General features: G+C 41.0%; 2 protein-coding genes across 2 annotated transcripts; one reads left to right on the plus strand and one right to left on the minus strand.

The window, feature by feature from the left end:
• Positions 1-473: 473 nt before the first annotated feature.
• ankrd29 (ankyrin repeat domain 29) lies at positions 474-8,213 on the minus strand. The gene is given in 11 exon segments (XM_036141462.1): positions 474-971; positions 1,067-1,165; positions 1,311-1,406; positions 2,363-2,461; positions 2,844-2,942; positions 3,248-3,346; positions 3,518-3,616; positions 4,012-4,110; positions 6,044-6,154; positions 8,014-8,030; positions 8,033-8,213. Coding segments are annotated over 11 exon segments (948 nt in total). The 5' UTR covers positions 8,079-8,213; the 3' UTR covers positions 474-887.
• Positions 8,214-10,213: 2,000 nt separating this feature from the next.
• On the plus strand, positions 10,214-14,556 carry cts12 (cathepsin 12). The gene is made up of 8 exons (XM_012866362.3): positions 10,214-10,311; positions 10,620-10,765; positions 10,869-10,991; positions 11,409-11,573; positions 11,654-11,875; positions 11,963-12,131; positions 14,069-14,174; positions 14,266-14,556. The coding sequence occupies exons 1-8, from the start codon at positions 10,281-10,283 to the stop codon at positions 14,363-14,365; spliced, it is 1,062 nt and encodes a 353-aa protein (XP_012721816.2). The 5' UTR covers positions 10,214-10,280; the 3' UTR covers positions 14,366-14,556.
• Positions 14,557-14,584: the final 28 nt, after the last annotated feature.

Genomic DNA, 14,584 nt, shown 5'->3' on the forward strand with positions numbered 1-14,584 from the left:
AAATAAAATATTCTGATTCTGATTCAGAAAGTGCACGGCTCCTCTGTGAGGCTGTATCTCTTTTCTTGGTGGATTGATTGATCTTATGTCCTCTTGTTTTAACAAAAAAAAAAAAACAAAAAAAAAACGCACCCTGTGCTTTTTGGGTTTAGCTTGAAGTAAATTCTTTTTTTCTCCTTGTCATAGCATGTATCAGTGCCCCTGTTCTTCTTGCATTGCTGCAAAGTGACAGACGCAACTGACTGGGTTTTCTTAGATGAAAACATTTTTGCCAACTGACATCATATGATCTATAAGTAACTTGATTGTAACCTAACCTGACTATATGAATGGATTACACTGGTTGATACCCAGTAGTATACATTAACTTGATATGAAGTGGACCCGCCCATGCAAGACAATTAATTGTTATTAATAGGTGCTAACTAAATGAAAAAAATTACATAACAATCAGACATTCTGTTTACGCAATGCATTATGGGATAATGTTGTTTATTGTTGTGTCTTCATATTGTTCTCCATTACAAGGCCTATGATTTTACCAGAGCAAATATTCAACACAGATATTGTATTTATGACATTTATTTAAAAAAGCAAATTAATTGTGTGCAAAATATGCATACATCCTCCATCATCAGAGGTAAACCAATAAATGCATGTGCTGAGGAACAAGAGCATAAAGAGGGCCAAAGCGTTTCGTGTTATTTTGCATCCAGTTCAGGTTTGTTTCACAGCTTTATTTCAGCCACTATCAATAGCCAAGAACTGTGTACAGTACAAGTTGCAGTGGAGTAGTTTTGACACTGTTAACGCTGTTGCTCTCCCTCCTCACATCACACTGTCAGAGTTGCAGAGTCCAACGTGATGGAGGAGGGCCTGGGCTTTCATCAACTGTCCCTGTTTACAACTTTCTGACGTAAAACCTTCAGAATGCGATCGCTCTTAGTTAGATGAGACGGGAGTTCGTTATGCTGCAAAATAGAATGCACAGAAAAATGTTTTAGGAGCTGAAGTTATCTCTGCATATGCTCTGGTGTCTGTTTTCCATCAGAGTTAGACGTGTTACCTGATTGGGTAAAGTGGGGTCAGCGTTGGCTCCAAGCAGCAGCAGAACAGTTCGAATATTTCCACTCATGACAGCAGCATGGAGGGCGGTGGAGCCATTCTGGAGACAAGACAAGGAGAAAACTTGTTCTGTTCGGTTCTATCTTCTTCTTTTTTTCGGCTTGTAAATGGCATAGTAAGAAACAGGAAGACTCCCCCTGGGTGGGGTACCGGATAATATTGGTTATGGTTTTAAGATGTTTAACCTTGAGAAGGCCAAGCGTAGGAGAAAATTTAAGCAGCTCCTCGATGACGCTGTTGTGTCCTTTCAGCGCTGCTTTGAATAATGCCGTTGATCCATCCTTGACAGTTAAGAGGCAAAATGCACAAATCAGTTTCAACCACTTTCAGCTGCATCTGAAAACCTCTCTAGCTGCAACACGTTTCTTACCAGCAAACAGCTTTTTTCACAACGATTAAGTCCTCACAATAAAACTGGACCCCAAGGTTCTCTAATGTTGAATTTTATTATTATCCTTTGTGAACTCTGTGTGAATGCTATTCATTTCTCTTGTTTGATATTATTCAAAAATACAATATTATTTACAGGAAAACTCCAGACTAATCTCCAAACTAAAGGCTATTAAATTGTTCTACTGAAATCTGGATCATATTTGATCCAGTTGGAACGCAGGTTTAAAGATTTATTAAATCTTCTGTCTAGGTGCAGTTTAGGGCCTGGGATCACCTTAGATGGAGATAAGCAACAGAGTTTGTACATTTTGGAGGTTGGGGTGGTGTCTCACCTATTAATACAAGAACCTCCAATGATCAGTTAGAATAAGAGTGGTTTGGATTATATTGATAATAAAAGGGACCAGTTATTCCTTTTGTGTATTATTTTTCTTATGAAAAGCATTAATAATAATAATAATAATAATAATAATAATAATAATAATAATAATAATAATAATAATACTTCTTTGTGACCTCAGTTTGTTATTCACTAATTAGGTTATTAATTAATGTAAACATACACAAAAGACAGTGTGCTTTCGTTGATAATATACATTTTTTGAGCTGTTTTCCTTCTTCTTCTTCTTCTTCTTTTTTTTACCTTTGACTATAGAAAATAAGACAATGTGTGAAATATCTATGATCAAACTACATAAAATGCCCATTTTTAATGACCTCATGACTTTTCTGACACTTACAAGGGGACTTGCTTAAGGCAACAGAGGGTTATTTTTTTTACAACCGTCCAATCAAACCTGAGATCACTTTTGCAGGACTTCTCAGTCTAAAACGATTAACGTACCACTCGGTCTGCGTCTCGATCTGCTCCACGTAAAAGAAGGACCTTCACCACCTCACTGTGACCCATCTGAGCTGCCATCCACAAGGGTGCAGTGCCATCCTGGGGGAGAGATGACAGATGGATGGTGACGAGGTAAATGAGCAACATCGCAGGATTGTGTTTAGATTTCAATACCGAATGAAAACCCCATTCATTTCAGACATTAGTAACTATCGTGAAGGCATTAACACAAAAAAACAGATATAAAGACAGAACCTAACATCAGTGTTATTCTTACAAACATGTACAACCTTGTCACTGTACATTGTATAATAATAAAATCATAGTAAAAATCTATAATAAAGAGCATACATCCTCTCAATACTACAAGTACGGTAAGCTCTACACTAAATTGCAAATATGATGCATAAAATGTAGGTTAAAGAGCAATCAAGTTACATATGTAGGCATGTGAGGTGCTTTGTGTATGAGTGGGTATTACCTCCCTGGCTTGGTTAACTTTGGCACCGGAACCCAGCAGCTGACGGATCACGGTCACGTGACCGCCCTGGGCAGCGAGGAACAGAGGTGTAGCTCCATCCTAAAAAAAAAAAAAAAGATAAAAACATTGAAGGCAAAACTCAGTGTTAAAACACTAATAATTTCTTCATTAAAAACATTTCGGTACAGTAAGGTTGTTGTTTCAGGCATAGACTAATCTGGCTCACGGTGATTCATGCTTGACTCAGCAGTTTGAGGAAACCTGAGAGACTGGATTCCTGCTGCGCCGAGATCAACTAACCATCAGGTTTCTCTCAGAGAAGGAGACTAAAAACACGAGCATGAAGCGTGACTGACTGACTGACAGTGAGGAGAGTCAGGGAGGCCTGTAGATGTGGTTCTCACATTCAGCCGCTCATGAACATTGGCTCCATTCTTCAGCAGGATGTCCACCACCGTGGAGTGGCCGTACTGGGAGGCAACGGTGAGAGCTGTGCCGCCATCCTGTTTGAAAAAAAAAACGTGGAAGAGAACCTCAGGCTTATAATTTCAAAGCGGAGAATGACTATAGTTGAAATGTATCAGTGGGAACTGTTCGGATCGTCAGCTCACGTCCTTTTTTCCCCGAAAACGGGATGTAACGTGAAATCTGCAATAGACATCATTAGAGCGCACCTTTGTCCGTAATTCAGTGGAGGCCCCGAACTCAAACAGCATCTTGACGACGTCGTGATGTCCCTGCTGCGAGGCGAAGAACAAAGCTGTAGAACCTGTCTGAGGATAAAAATAGATGCGGCTATTCACAATGAAAGACTTTTACCCTATTACTCAACTCAAGCCTGCAATGTTTTTAAATATTTGAAATTAGCGATCAATGCACACGTTGATTCCTGGAAGATATTCGTCCTTTTTCTTTACGATTTATTTTACTAATATTGTTTACAGAGCACACCAAAACGGGTATCGGCGCTTAGTACGCACATGCTATAGTAAAAACTAAAGCAAGAAAAACCTGCATACATGTTCTTGTCTTTGACTGTATAGTGTTGGATGGGTGGCCAGAGTATTTCATGCACAGCAGCAACAGTTTCCCGATGACAATAACGGGTGAGAAAAAGAATCCACAGTTATCAGCCATTATCATCAGTGGCTTCCTGGAGCAGATTTACCTCTCTCTGGTAATTGATGTCTGCTCCTTGCATAATGAGCTCTTTGACGCAGTCGTAATGGCCGCCGTATGACGCCACCATCAGCGCTGTTGTTCCATACTACAACAACAACAAAAACAACAACATGCAATGTCTCAGCCCTGCAGAAGATTTTGTTTATGTATAGTCGGGCATCAGCAATAAATAAATAAAAAAGGGGTTGCAATTTGAAAAAAGATTTCACAGCAAATTCGAAGCACGGCAGGAAACGTTCCAACATCAATGTGGTGAAGGCTTATTTTTTAGGCTATTTATTGGGATTTTTATGTAAAAGACTGACTCGGTTGTATCCAAATTTCTCTAAGAGAGAAAAGGTTTGTTTACTTGTTATTCAACAAATTATTAATCTTGTTCCGAATGATTATGCACCTCTCTGGTATGTGGGGGAACCCAAGGGCTCCTACTTGGGCTTGACTTATATTACTTTTAATGTAATATATAAAAGCTCATATTTTAATATACATACTGTTAATAATTTGTTCATTAAATGCTTGCACTATTTTAGCTTATAAAAGTAAAAATTCATGGGATACAGTGAGTTTAATTATTGGAACATCTGTACTGTGCGGCTTAGATGTGTGCATTTTTTTTTTTAGAAACAGAAGTATTCATATTTTAAATACAGATAATGCCGTCGTGGTGACACATCCTTCTTACTGATGTAAAGTGAGGAGGACCAATCCCCTTTGGGGGGAGGAGGAGAAAAATATTTGTGATATTCCCTGGTTCTGCCGCTTTTTTTGCTGCTGACGTTTGTGGAGTGACCAGCAAGGAACTCAGGGCTGTAACTTGCTATCATTATTCTGCCATATAAGATTAAATTGTTAAACTCTAATTTTGCATGTGAGTCATCCTTAGGGGGAGTTTTATTTTGGTGAGCCACTTAGAGGAAATGCTAGAGCCAAGTCTCTAGGCAAGACAATGAATGCGTACATGGTCAGAGTGTGTGTAACAACACCATCTTTTGGCTAAAGATGGCATAACCGTAGCCCTAATCCTAACAACACCGTCTTTTGGCTACCTAATGCAATAATCTCTATTTGAAGCCATGTAGCTGTTTCACAATTTTTTTGGCTGGGATGAGAAATGTATTAATCTTTAAATATTCTCCAGCTAAAACACAGTTAAACTAATGTTTCTGATAGCATTCTCCTGCCTGTTATCTATATTTGTGATCATGTAAAATCATTTGCTAAACACTCATTGATGACCAAGAAGGGGAAATTAGACTATCACGTTCGACCTTTCACTCGGTCAAGTTATTACTAATTGGTAAATATTGCTAAACTTTGCTTTTTGTTAGCTTTTACACAATCCGTTCTGGCAATTCATGGATTAATGGCTTTGAGAGAAGATGATCGAGAGCTCTGTTCTAGCTGAAAACCTGTTTACCTTTGGCCCAGAATTCTGCATTTGGACGGCACACCAGGTTCCTGTTTAGCAGCTTCAGTTCTGAAGTCAACACTCTAACGTCTATTGAGATGAGCTCACAATTCAACACAAAATCCTGCTCCTTGTTTTATGAAGCAAACACCCAGGTCCCTTTAAACTCATACTCCATCCAGGCTTTCAAGATCTTCTCATCAAGGCCTCCTTTTTGCTCCTCACTCAGCACAGATTGACCCCCTGCTTACAATGTATGTAAAGTACTTTCTAACCTTTGTCTTTAACGTAGTATATAAATAAAATCTTACTCATGTTTTTCTTACTAGGACAAGACAAAAGAAAAACAAAGAAAATAAAACAGTAAATCATGAGTTGGATGCAAAGAGGGAGTATCCCAAAAAATGATGCAAATTAACTTAAAAGCGACAAAGAGAACCTCGGCGGCAAGAGAACGGCACTGGTGACGTGCAGATATATATACGCAACATGCAAACTTAAAACGCGGATGCACAAATGCTCCACAGTGGTAAAGCTCTCTGTGCCCCTACCACAGGTGGATTATGGGTAAAGCGTGCAGTTTAGCAGGCGGGCCATGCAGCGTCCGTACGCTGTCTCGGCAGTCGGCGTCCACTCTCCCGCTGTTGAGCAGCAGCTGCAGCAGGGCCAGGTTTCCCTTCCTCGCTGCCCAGAACACGGCGTTAGCCAGGGGTGTTTCCTTCTGCAGGGGCGACACGCACAACAACCGCTGACACTGACACCACCATTATAGCATCACGCAGTCTGAAAGTAGACAATGGCCACCGTAGTGTGTGTGTCCACGTGTCACCACTAAGGGTAGATGCAACGCGAGGTGCTGGGTCTGCGTGTGACTGAGAGGTTGGTGACCCGTGAAGAAAGCTCAGCGGTCCAAAGGCAACCGGACACTTCATTTACTTTGGGTCATCCTAACTCTTCAACGTACAACTGGAACAGGAACACACAGTCTGTACACCAGATATTTACCCTCACAGCTTTAATTATGTATGAAGCAGGGCTGAGGTGCAGCGAAGGCCCTGAGATGAATTTTCCAGCCGGGCCAACCTCCAGCTAAGTACCCCTGCCGGCACAGCAGCCCCCAGTACTGGGGGAGGAATTGAATCTTACAGTTTTTTTCTTCTTTTTTTTTTCTAGGTTCATTACTGTAAGTTAACTTTGGTTAACTTTTTAGCTAATTTGGTATCCCGTGGGTGGTCTCAAGAGGTTAATCTTGAAGTAAGCAATAGATACAAGCAATTTTGGGGTCTGGTTATTTTTATTTTCAATTGTTGACATGGATTGGTTTGTCTTTACTTCAAATTAAAGTGGATGGAGAAAAACATAACATTTGTATAATGATTTCCAGAATATTAAGCCAAATTAACATTTAATCGGAATTTGTGAGCTGAAAAGGATTGTTTAAGGCAACTGATTTAAAGCCTCAATCAAGGTGTTTAACTCAGAGTAAATGCGTTGTTTTACGCTGTAGAACAGTAATTCTCAAAATTGTGCACACCCCTGTTATAAAATTCCAGGTTTATAAAAACTAGGACATCTCTAAAAGGAGCATTATACCTACTGTGAAACATGGAGGTGGAAGAGTCATGCTCCAGGGTTACTTCTCTCTAGATTAAATACTTAATTAATTAATTATTTAAATAGAGAGTTAAAATGTGCCAGATTTTCTTTCAGCTCAGAAACAAGCAGCATATTTAAGTAAATTAGCTTTACATAAGTGAATTATGTCTGTTTAAACAACAACAACGCATTTCAGTAACGCTTTACAATAAGGCTCCTTATTATCTATAAACTGCTTAGATGGCTAAGCAGTTTATAGATATGTCATATATTAGTCTGCAAACACTTTCTAACTCATTCATAAATGTTTCTAATGTATAAATCAAGGTCGAGCAAAAGACAAAACTGACGGGTTTCTTGCCAAATAATGAGCAAAAATTAGAATACAGTGGATATAGATACAATAATAATCTGAACATTTTAACAATGTAAGATTTAAAACAGGGGATTTCTGTTGTCAGTTTTTTAAAACAGAGCACAAGCCTTTCGGAGAAGCCAGTTCTGAGACTTTCTGTTCTCAGATTGGAGAACAATCCGCAAGCAGAGCTGGCAGAGAAAATGAAAGCTTTTTTTTTTTTTTTTTTTTTTTTTTTTTTTACCCCTTTTTCAGTTCACGAGGCGCAGAATGACTTAAATGTTTTGCACAATGGTGCATTTCTGCGTGTTTACTGTCCAATCTGGTCTGAAAAGCCAGGAGTGTGCACACATACTCCATCAGAAAGATTCATTTGCCAATGAATCGTAAGCCACTTTATTATGGACGCATTGTGCGCAGGCATGGAACTGCAGAACTGCGCCGTATGATTAAAATCCGTCTAATCAAACGCAACCTCTGTTTTCTTTTCTGCGCCTTATACTTTCACACATCACCTCATCCAATCAGTTCTCAAAGCACAGCAGCCTGCACTTTAGCACTAAGCAGCTGCGATCGGTCCTCTCATGATGCAGGCCCGGACTGAGACGGATGGAGAAAGCTGGTTTTACCTTGAAAGACATCCTGCCGACCTCAGTCGTGACTCATGATGCTCCCTCGATGCGCACTCACTCATTAGCCGCGACGCTGCGCGTAATTTGCCTGTTTTGCCGCACAATGTCTGGGTGTCGCCCCGTCGCCGACATCATCATAATAACAGCGGAGCGATTCAGCGGAGCTCAGCCTCTGCAGTGGGTCCTGCAAGGAGGCCGCAACGCCGCCAGGGGGCGCTGTTCACTATGTGGACATAAATAATAGAATAAAATGTAACAAGTACCAAGGTTTGAGTTCAAGTAACTGAAAATTACTTTTGCCCAAGTATTTATGACAAAGTTTAATGTGGACCTATAGGCACTTTTATATAGTAATATAATATTATACACCATTGAGAGGATGTTGCTTCAAAATAGAAATCCTTTAACGTTAGAGAAGAATTTTAAAACATCAATCGGAAGTCTTACACTGAAAAATTATCAACTATAATAATGGGATTAAAGATTAGGGTGAGAATGTTTAGAATGGCTGCAATTTTATTCTACTTCAACACAGAATACAAGTTACAGTCGCTTTCTGAAGTCGTCAGACCCCTCAACCTTTTGACATTTGTCACATTATAACGACATACCTCCTTATATTTCATACATATTTTATAGGATATGCCAATGCAAAGTACTGCATAATTGTGATCTGGTAGAAAAATGATGTGTGGTTTTTAAAATTGTGTTTTCTGAATAAAAATGTGACAATTATGGGAATCTGCCACCACTTTGTAGAACCACCTCTTGTTTCGACGATAGCTGCAAGTCTTTTGGGGGATATCTTTACCATCTTTGCTCGTCTGAAGACAAAAATCTATAACCATATTTTTTTTTTATGTCAAAATGGCTCAAGCTCAGTCAGACTGGATGGAAAGCATCTGTGGCCAGAAATCATCAGGTTTTGCCACAGATTTTCAGTTGGATTTAGGCCTGGGCTTTGACTAGGCCATTCCGTTGTAGCTCTGCCTATATGTTTAGGGTCGTCCTTTTGTTAGCCTCTAACAAGTTTCCTTTCCAGGACTGACCTGCATGCAGCTCCATGATCAACACTAAATGCTGCCGTATCCAGGTTAAAGAAAAGCAGTCCAACGGCACGATGCCAAAAGCATCAAGTTCCAGGCTGGGCATGGTGTATATAAAGTGATATGCAGTGTTCGCTTTCTGCCACACATGGAGGTTTTGTTTAGGACCCAAAGTTAAATTTTGGTCTTATCGGTTAGGACACCTTGTTCCCCATGTTTGCTCTGACCATGCACAGCTCTCAAGACTATCAGCTGTTTCCTGTCATTTCTCCCACCTGAGCTGAGTTACCATAGGCCTCTGATTAAAGCCCTCCCTGCCTGGGTGAATGCAGATGTGCGCCACCATGCGTTATTTTCTTTCCTCTTCACAGTCAGGCTCTGCTGTCACACAAAATCCCCCCAAACTACGCTGATCTGTAAGGTTCTGACTGCAACTCGAGAAAAAGTCCTAGAAGTATGAACACCTTAGCAAAGCGCTGTGTTTTGAGGCCTGTTTGAGTATTGGTAAAAGATTTAAGTTCTACATTTTAAATAAATATATTTATGTTGATGGTTTAATGTAAAACATATGTAACATTTTTAAACAAAAAAAAAATCTGAATGAATGGAATTTAAAATGTCTTTTGTGGTTATTTCTTTTGAAACCTTTTATATCAAAACTCAGAATCAATAAAGTGAATTAAAACAATCTTTTCAGTTGAAGCTTTGATGTTTTCCCCTATTATTCCAGGGACTCTTATGTCACTCTACCAGAGGTTTGCGTCTACAAAAGTTGATTGTTGATCTCAGTGAGATGTTCCTTACATACCAACGCATCAGAATCAAGCGTCCTGTAATCAGCTGTTTAACTCTGCTTTTATTCAAATGTAGTCATTCGCATTGAGATTTTTGATGTCACATCAGTGCAAACTTTAATCATTTTAGGTGCATTGTCCCTTTTTTCCCTGTGTCGGGTGTTGTGCTCGGTTATAAACATGCATTTGAGGGATTACCAATACTGCAGCTTTAGCTATTTCTAAATGATAACTACAGGAGAGTGCCGAGTGAGAGCCGGGATGGCGACTTATTTTCTGTTGACTAATGCTACTGTCAGGTGCTGGCGCAGGCGTTCATTTAGGGATTGAGTAAAAAGTACAGCAGGAACATGTAGTTACCAGAAAGCTTTATATAGCGGGCTGATTGCTGGAGTCTGCACGCTGTTGGAGTTGCTCTTGGAACATGGGGACGAAACAGACTCAAACGTGTGCAGGTAGGCAACCCAGGATTCTTAGTTTTATTTGATTTGAGAAACCAACTGTACTCCTACCAGTGCTTGTTTTGTGTTTCAAGATGGATGTGGCTTTACCTGATGGGGCAAGCTTTGAGTTTAGCATCTGTGTGCTTTGAATATGTGAAAATCAGGGCTTGAAAGAAGAGTCTGAGTGTTGAGAGTGTTGTTTTGATGCAGGTTTTTGGGTCAATGAACTCCTGCCACCACCTCTGTAATATAATGCAAAAAAAAAATAAAAATCCCCACGCAATGAGAGGTTGCGACTCCTTATTTTCTGTTTGTTCTAGCTGGGCAGGTCAGTTTTCTGCTGAGGGCAGCCCTGCTCTCCGTCCTGCTGTGCAGCCCGCAGACGGTGCTGTCAGAATCGGATGAGGCGGTCCTGACTGAGTGGCAGATCTGGAAAAGAAGCCACGGCATTAACTACGATGAATTGGTGAGACCGAATACGCAGCTGAAACCCTCCGACAGCACATCAGCACAATCAAGAACGCGTGTCCTTTTGTTTCTCTTGAGCTTTTTCCTCTTTGATTTGATAGCAGGACGACATGCAGCGGAGGGCCATCTGGGAGGACAACAAGAGGAATATTGAAGACCACAACCAAGGCTTTCTTATGGGGAGGAGGTCCTTCACCATGGCCATGAATAAATATGGAGACCTTGTAAGGATAAAGAAACAAAGAAAAAAGCACTCAGAAGTTTCTAGTCTTTGTCCTCACATGACCTAATTTGCAGATGGCTACAGACTAATGAGTAAACCTATTATTTAGCAATTAGTCTTAATAATGTACCCATCTCTACTTAGAACATGTTGTTCAAAAAGGCTTTTAAAGGGATAGTCTGACTATTTTTAAGGTAGTGTTTGGTAAAGTTCACTGAGAAACCAGTTACTTTCTTTTCTTTTCTACAAACTCACTTCAAAATAATATCTGTTAGCTTCAGGTAGGCGAGCTATTTCTGATAACGTCACAGAACCTTGTTTCAAAATATGCCAGCTATGTCCTAAGTGGTCTTGTTTAGCTTTTTTTCCCCCCCCGAGTCCAAGCTTGCATCCTTTTTCTGGTGATTTCCACCCATAGACAAGGCAGGAATACCAAAATCTGCAAGGAGCCATGATCAATGCCCGGTTCGCTGCCAGAGGGAGGGAGGTTTCGGCTCGAAGACTGCGCTACAACGCCAAGAAACGAGAGACTCGGTTTGTTGACTACAGGAACATGGGCTATGTCACCGAGGTTAAAGACCAGGTGAGGCAACTTCTGTACAGTACAGTCAACGCATCTTGTCCAGACTGAGTTACAATTAGAGCTACTATCTGCTTTGTCAGGGTTACTGTGGCTCTTGCTGGGCTTTCAGCACCACAGGGGCGATAGAAGGTCAACTCTACAAGAACACGGGTCAGCTGGTGTCTCTGAGCGAGCAGAACCTGGTGGACTGCTCCAAACCGTATGGCACCAGCGGGTGCAGCGGCGCCTGGATGGCCAACGCCTACGACTACGTGATCAGCAACGGCCTGCAGGCGACAGACACCTACCCGTACACCTCCGTGGTAAAGGCTCCGTCTTAAGCTTCCGGGCTCTGCTGTGGCAAACCGAGAACGGTTCCGGTATCCCGTGACGTTCCTTTGTCTCAACAGGACACGCAGCCTTGTTTCTACGACAGCAGGCTTGCAGTGGCTCACATCCGAGACTACAGGTTCATTCCCAGAGGAGACGAGCAGGCACTGGCTGATGCCGTGGCGACCATTGGGCCAATTACAGTGGCTGTCGATGCTGATCATGCCAGCTTCCTCTTCTACAGCTCAGGTTAATATCTGTTCTCTTTCAATATGAATGAGCCTTTATGTAATTTGTTACCGGATTTGATCAACTTACGCTAAACTTTCCCGTCCTTGAATTTTAAACAGCATAACTATCTTCCTAGCATCAGTTTCCAGCTACAGCAGTTGGCAGACAGACCAACTTTAATAAATCCCCGTGGGCATTGCACTCGCCTAACAGCAGCAGCAGCAGCAGCAGCAGCAGGAGCAGCAGCAGATAAACAAAGTGCTGATACAGGGCCAGATATTTCTCCCCATTTGTCGGTTAAGACCGAAATTTAATTCAAACCGCAAAAGTAATTTTTGCGCCGCTTCTATGTGTGAGTTTTCTGATCTGATTAAAAAAAAACAATTAGAGTTCAGTCCAAAATCAACATGATGGTGTTTGATTGTACTGCATTTCCTTGTTGAATGGAAACCAGTGCATATTTATGCAAATTGGCACGTTTAGAGCCCAGTCTACTAGTAAAAGGTTAGGTTTGTTTGCCTCTCTAAAATCTTCTGTCACATTCAAGGTTTAGAAATTATGAGGGAACAATAAAAAAGATGCATTTTATTAAAAGATTAGAAGCCACCAAAAAGTGATTTTATTTCAATAATTCGGTTCAAAAAGGAAGACATGTACAGATTCATCACACACAGAGCGGTATAGTGTTTATTTCTGTTAATTTTGAATATCAAAGTGCAAATTCAGGCTATCAGGCTATTAGAATATAACATAAGACAAATTGCGAAATCATTTTTTATGTAGAAATGTCATAGTCATAAGGCAGAGGAATAGCGGACTCAAATGCAAAGCCCAACACAGAGGCATAAATTCAACCATCCTTCACTAGCGAAGGTCAGAAAACAAAAATCCAATTCAAGCAGACGCATAAGAAACAGAATAAGAAGCAAGCCCAAACACACAAGCAGGGTCCGAAATCACATAAAGACAGGATAAAGGCTTGACCACTTGACAGAAGGGACAAAGACTAACTGACAAGGGATAGGCGCCCCTGGGTTGATGTATAAATAGACAAAGAAACACAGGAAAATGTGACAGTTATATTATGGCCTACACAGTCCTGGGGAAAGCTGCCTTCACTGACTGGCTTGACAGCGGTCCAACAGACAGTCATTGACTCCATCTAGGGTGAGCAACAAAAGGCCACTGCTAAAAAATAAAACAGCTGGCTGTTCAGGGTCCTATATCCAAGCATATTAATGGAAGGATAAGTGGAAAGAAAAATGAGATTAGCAGTGATAACCGCAGCAATGAGATCATTGTTAAGCATCAAGAGTTTTGAGGAAAGGCATAGGCTACATTTGGAGTGAGAATCTTAGGAGCCACCACCACACTCAGATATATCAGGGCACGGACTACAGCTACTACTGAGCCCAAGTCAACATCAGAACCACCTTACCTGGGATGAAGTTCTCTTTTACAGATTGGTGTAAATTTAGCATTTCTTTTGTAAATTAAACCCCCAGAATCAAAGCTACATTGTTAGCAATGCTGCCTTGCAGCAAGAAGGTTGTGGGTTAAAATCTAGGCTGGTGCTAGGGAGTTTGCATATTCTCCTATGTGTCCTTGTTTTCTCTACAGGTACTTTGACGTCCGCCCAGAGTCCAAAATAAAACTATGCATCATTCTGGATGCGTTTTACTTTTAGAATAGAACTGCTGAAATAATACAGTTTTGGACCATACTTTACTTTACTAATATGCACCTATATCACTGGAATGTTGCTTTGTTTAGGAGCGTGTAAAAATACCGCAAAGGTAACAGATGAGTGTGTAACACATGACTGTGTAACACTAGTGACGTAAATCTAATCACGCGTGTTGACTCCAACTCTGACGGGAGAGCAAACCGGGTCAGGGTGTGTTCAGTGGGATCCCCAGTTCTCACAGGGTCTCGCCTTTTGAATTTCTCTGTAGGAATTTACGACGAGCCCAGCTGTAACCCCGATCACCTGAGCCACGCAGTGCTCCTGGTGGGCTACGGCTCTGAGGATGGTCAGGACTACTGGATCCTCAAGAACAGGTCTGTTCAACACGTTCTATATATACAGAATGAAATGGGTCACTGCAGTGATGATACAACTTGACGGATTACCGCGTTCTCTTCTTTTCAGCTGGGGGAGCAGCTGGGGTGAAGGGGGATACATGCGGATGGTCCGGAACGGCAGGAACACTTGTGGCGTCGCAAGTTATGCATTGTACCCGATTCTATGATTCTGGCAACTCTAGAAAAAAACGTCGCTCTGAACTCAAACAGCACGTTTCAATTTTGTATTCTTAAGATAGACAGTTTGCTTCTCTCAGGGACGTAGAAGAAATTATTATTCGAAGCTAGATTTTCAACTATTCAGATATTTCTGTGTTTGTAAAACGTATTGAAAATAAAATTTGAAATAAAATTGGAATATTTAACCTTGGACAGCGGCGCAGTCT

The sequence above is a fragment of the Fundulus heteroclitus genome, chromosome 9 (assembly GCF_011125445.2).
Source record: "Fundulus heteroclitus isolate FHET01 chromosome 9, MU-UCD_Fhet_4.1, whole genome shotgun sequence".
Lineage (NCBI taxonomy): Eukaryota > Metazoa > Chordata > Actinopteri > Cyprinodontiformes > Fundulidae > Fundulus > Fundulus heteroclitus.

Excerpts from the sequence above, each read along its gene's own strand:
- cts12 (XM_012866362.3), top strand. The coding sequence starts at position 10,281 with ATGGGGACGAAACAGACTCAAACGTGTGCAG. Across the intron at positions 10,992-11,408 it reads TGAATAAATATGGAGACCTT|ACAAGGCAGGAATACCAAAA; the intron begins GTAAGGATAAAG and ends TTCCACCCATAG. Across the intron at positions 11,876-11,962 it reads CCTACCCGTACACCTCCGTG|GACACGCAGCCTTGTTTCTA; the intron begins GTAAAGGCTCCG and ends TTGTCTCAACAG.